General features: G+C 55.4%; 1 protein-coding gene across 1 annotated transcript in view; it reads left to right on the top strand.

Moving 5' to 3' along the window:
• Window positions 1-706, top strand: part of nfia (nuclear factor I/A) — a 127,807-nt gene that overhangs the window by 107,116 nt on the left and 19,985 nt on the right. The window contains exon 8 of the mRNA XM_087179986.1: window positions 28-142. Coding sequence (XP_087036112.1) covers window positions 28-142 — 115 coding nt within the window. The remainder of the gene's footprint in view (window positions 1-27; window positions 143-706) is intronic.

Here is a 706-nt window from a genome sequence, read left to right as displayed (position 1 = left end):
CTCCCATCTCCCCTCCTCCCATTGGAGCCGCATTAAAAATGTGAAAACAAGCAGAAACAAACGCTGCCATGACCCGCTCCTCATCCTCATCATCATCATGGTTCTTGGCAGGGATGCCGTCGCCCGCTGGCGCTCTAAAGAAGTCAGAGAAGTCTGGTTTCTGCGGCGCCGTGCCTTCACCGAGCGGTGCCTCCTCCGCCTCCACCTCCTCCTCTTCTTCTTCCTCCTCTTCCCCCCGAACGGCTTTCACACACCATCACCGGCCCGTCATTACTGGGCCTCGAGGTGAGGTCCTCAACAGTCAACCCCAACAAACCCACCTCCCCCCACCTCCACCTCCCCCCACCTCCCTCACTTCTCCCCTCACACACACACTCACACACCTCCTCACCCCTCCCTCCCCTGTTAGTCACTGTGGGTTTTGTCAGGAGGAGGCGCAGGAGCAGATCAGGAGGACGTACCTGTAGAGACACACACCTGCAGGCTTTAGGCAGTGTTGTGCATGTGGGTGTGTGTGTGTGTGTGTTTGTGTGTGTGTGTGTGTGTGTGCGTGTGTGTTCTTCATGCCCCGCCCACTCCTAACCTCCTTTTTCCTCTTCTTGTCACTGTTTTTATCCTCTGATTGATTAAAGGGATAAATGACAACACGGAAACACTTCCTGCCTGCTACTGTGTGTGTGTGTGTGTGTGTGTGTGTGTGTGTGTG

The sequence above is a fragment of the Seriola lalandi genome, unplaced genomic scaffold (genome assembly GCF_002814215.2).
Source record: "Seriola lalandi dorsalis isolate HSWRI2012SDOR001 ecotype SW California unplaced genomic scaffold, Sedor1 jcf7180002054885, whole genome shotgun sequence".
Taxonomy (NCBI): Eukaryota; Metazoa; Chordata; class Actinopteri; order Carangiformes; family Carangidae; genus Seriola; species Seriola lalandi.
The sequence above is the reverse complement of the archived record's forward strand: the minus strand, read 5'-3'. Positions and strand labels throughout refer to the sequence as shown.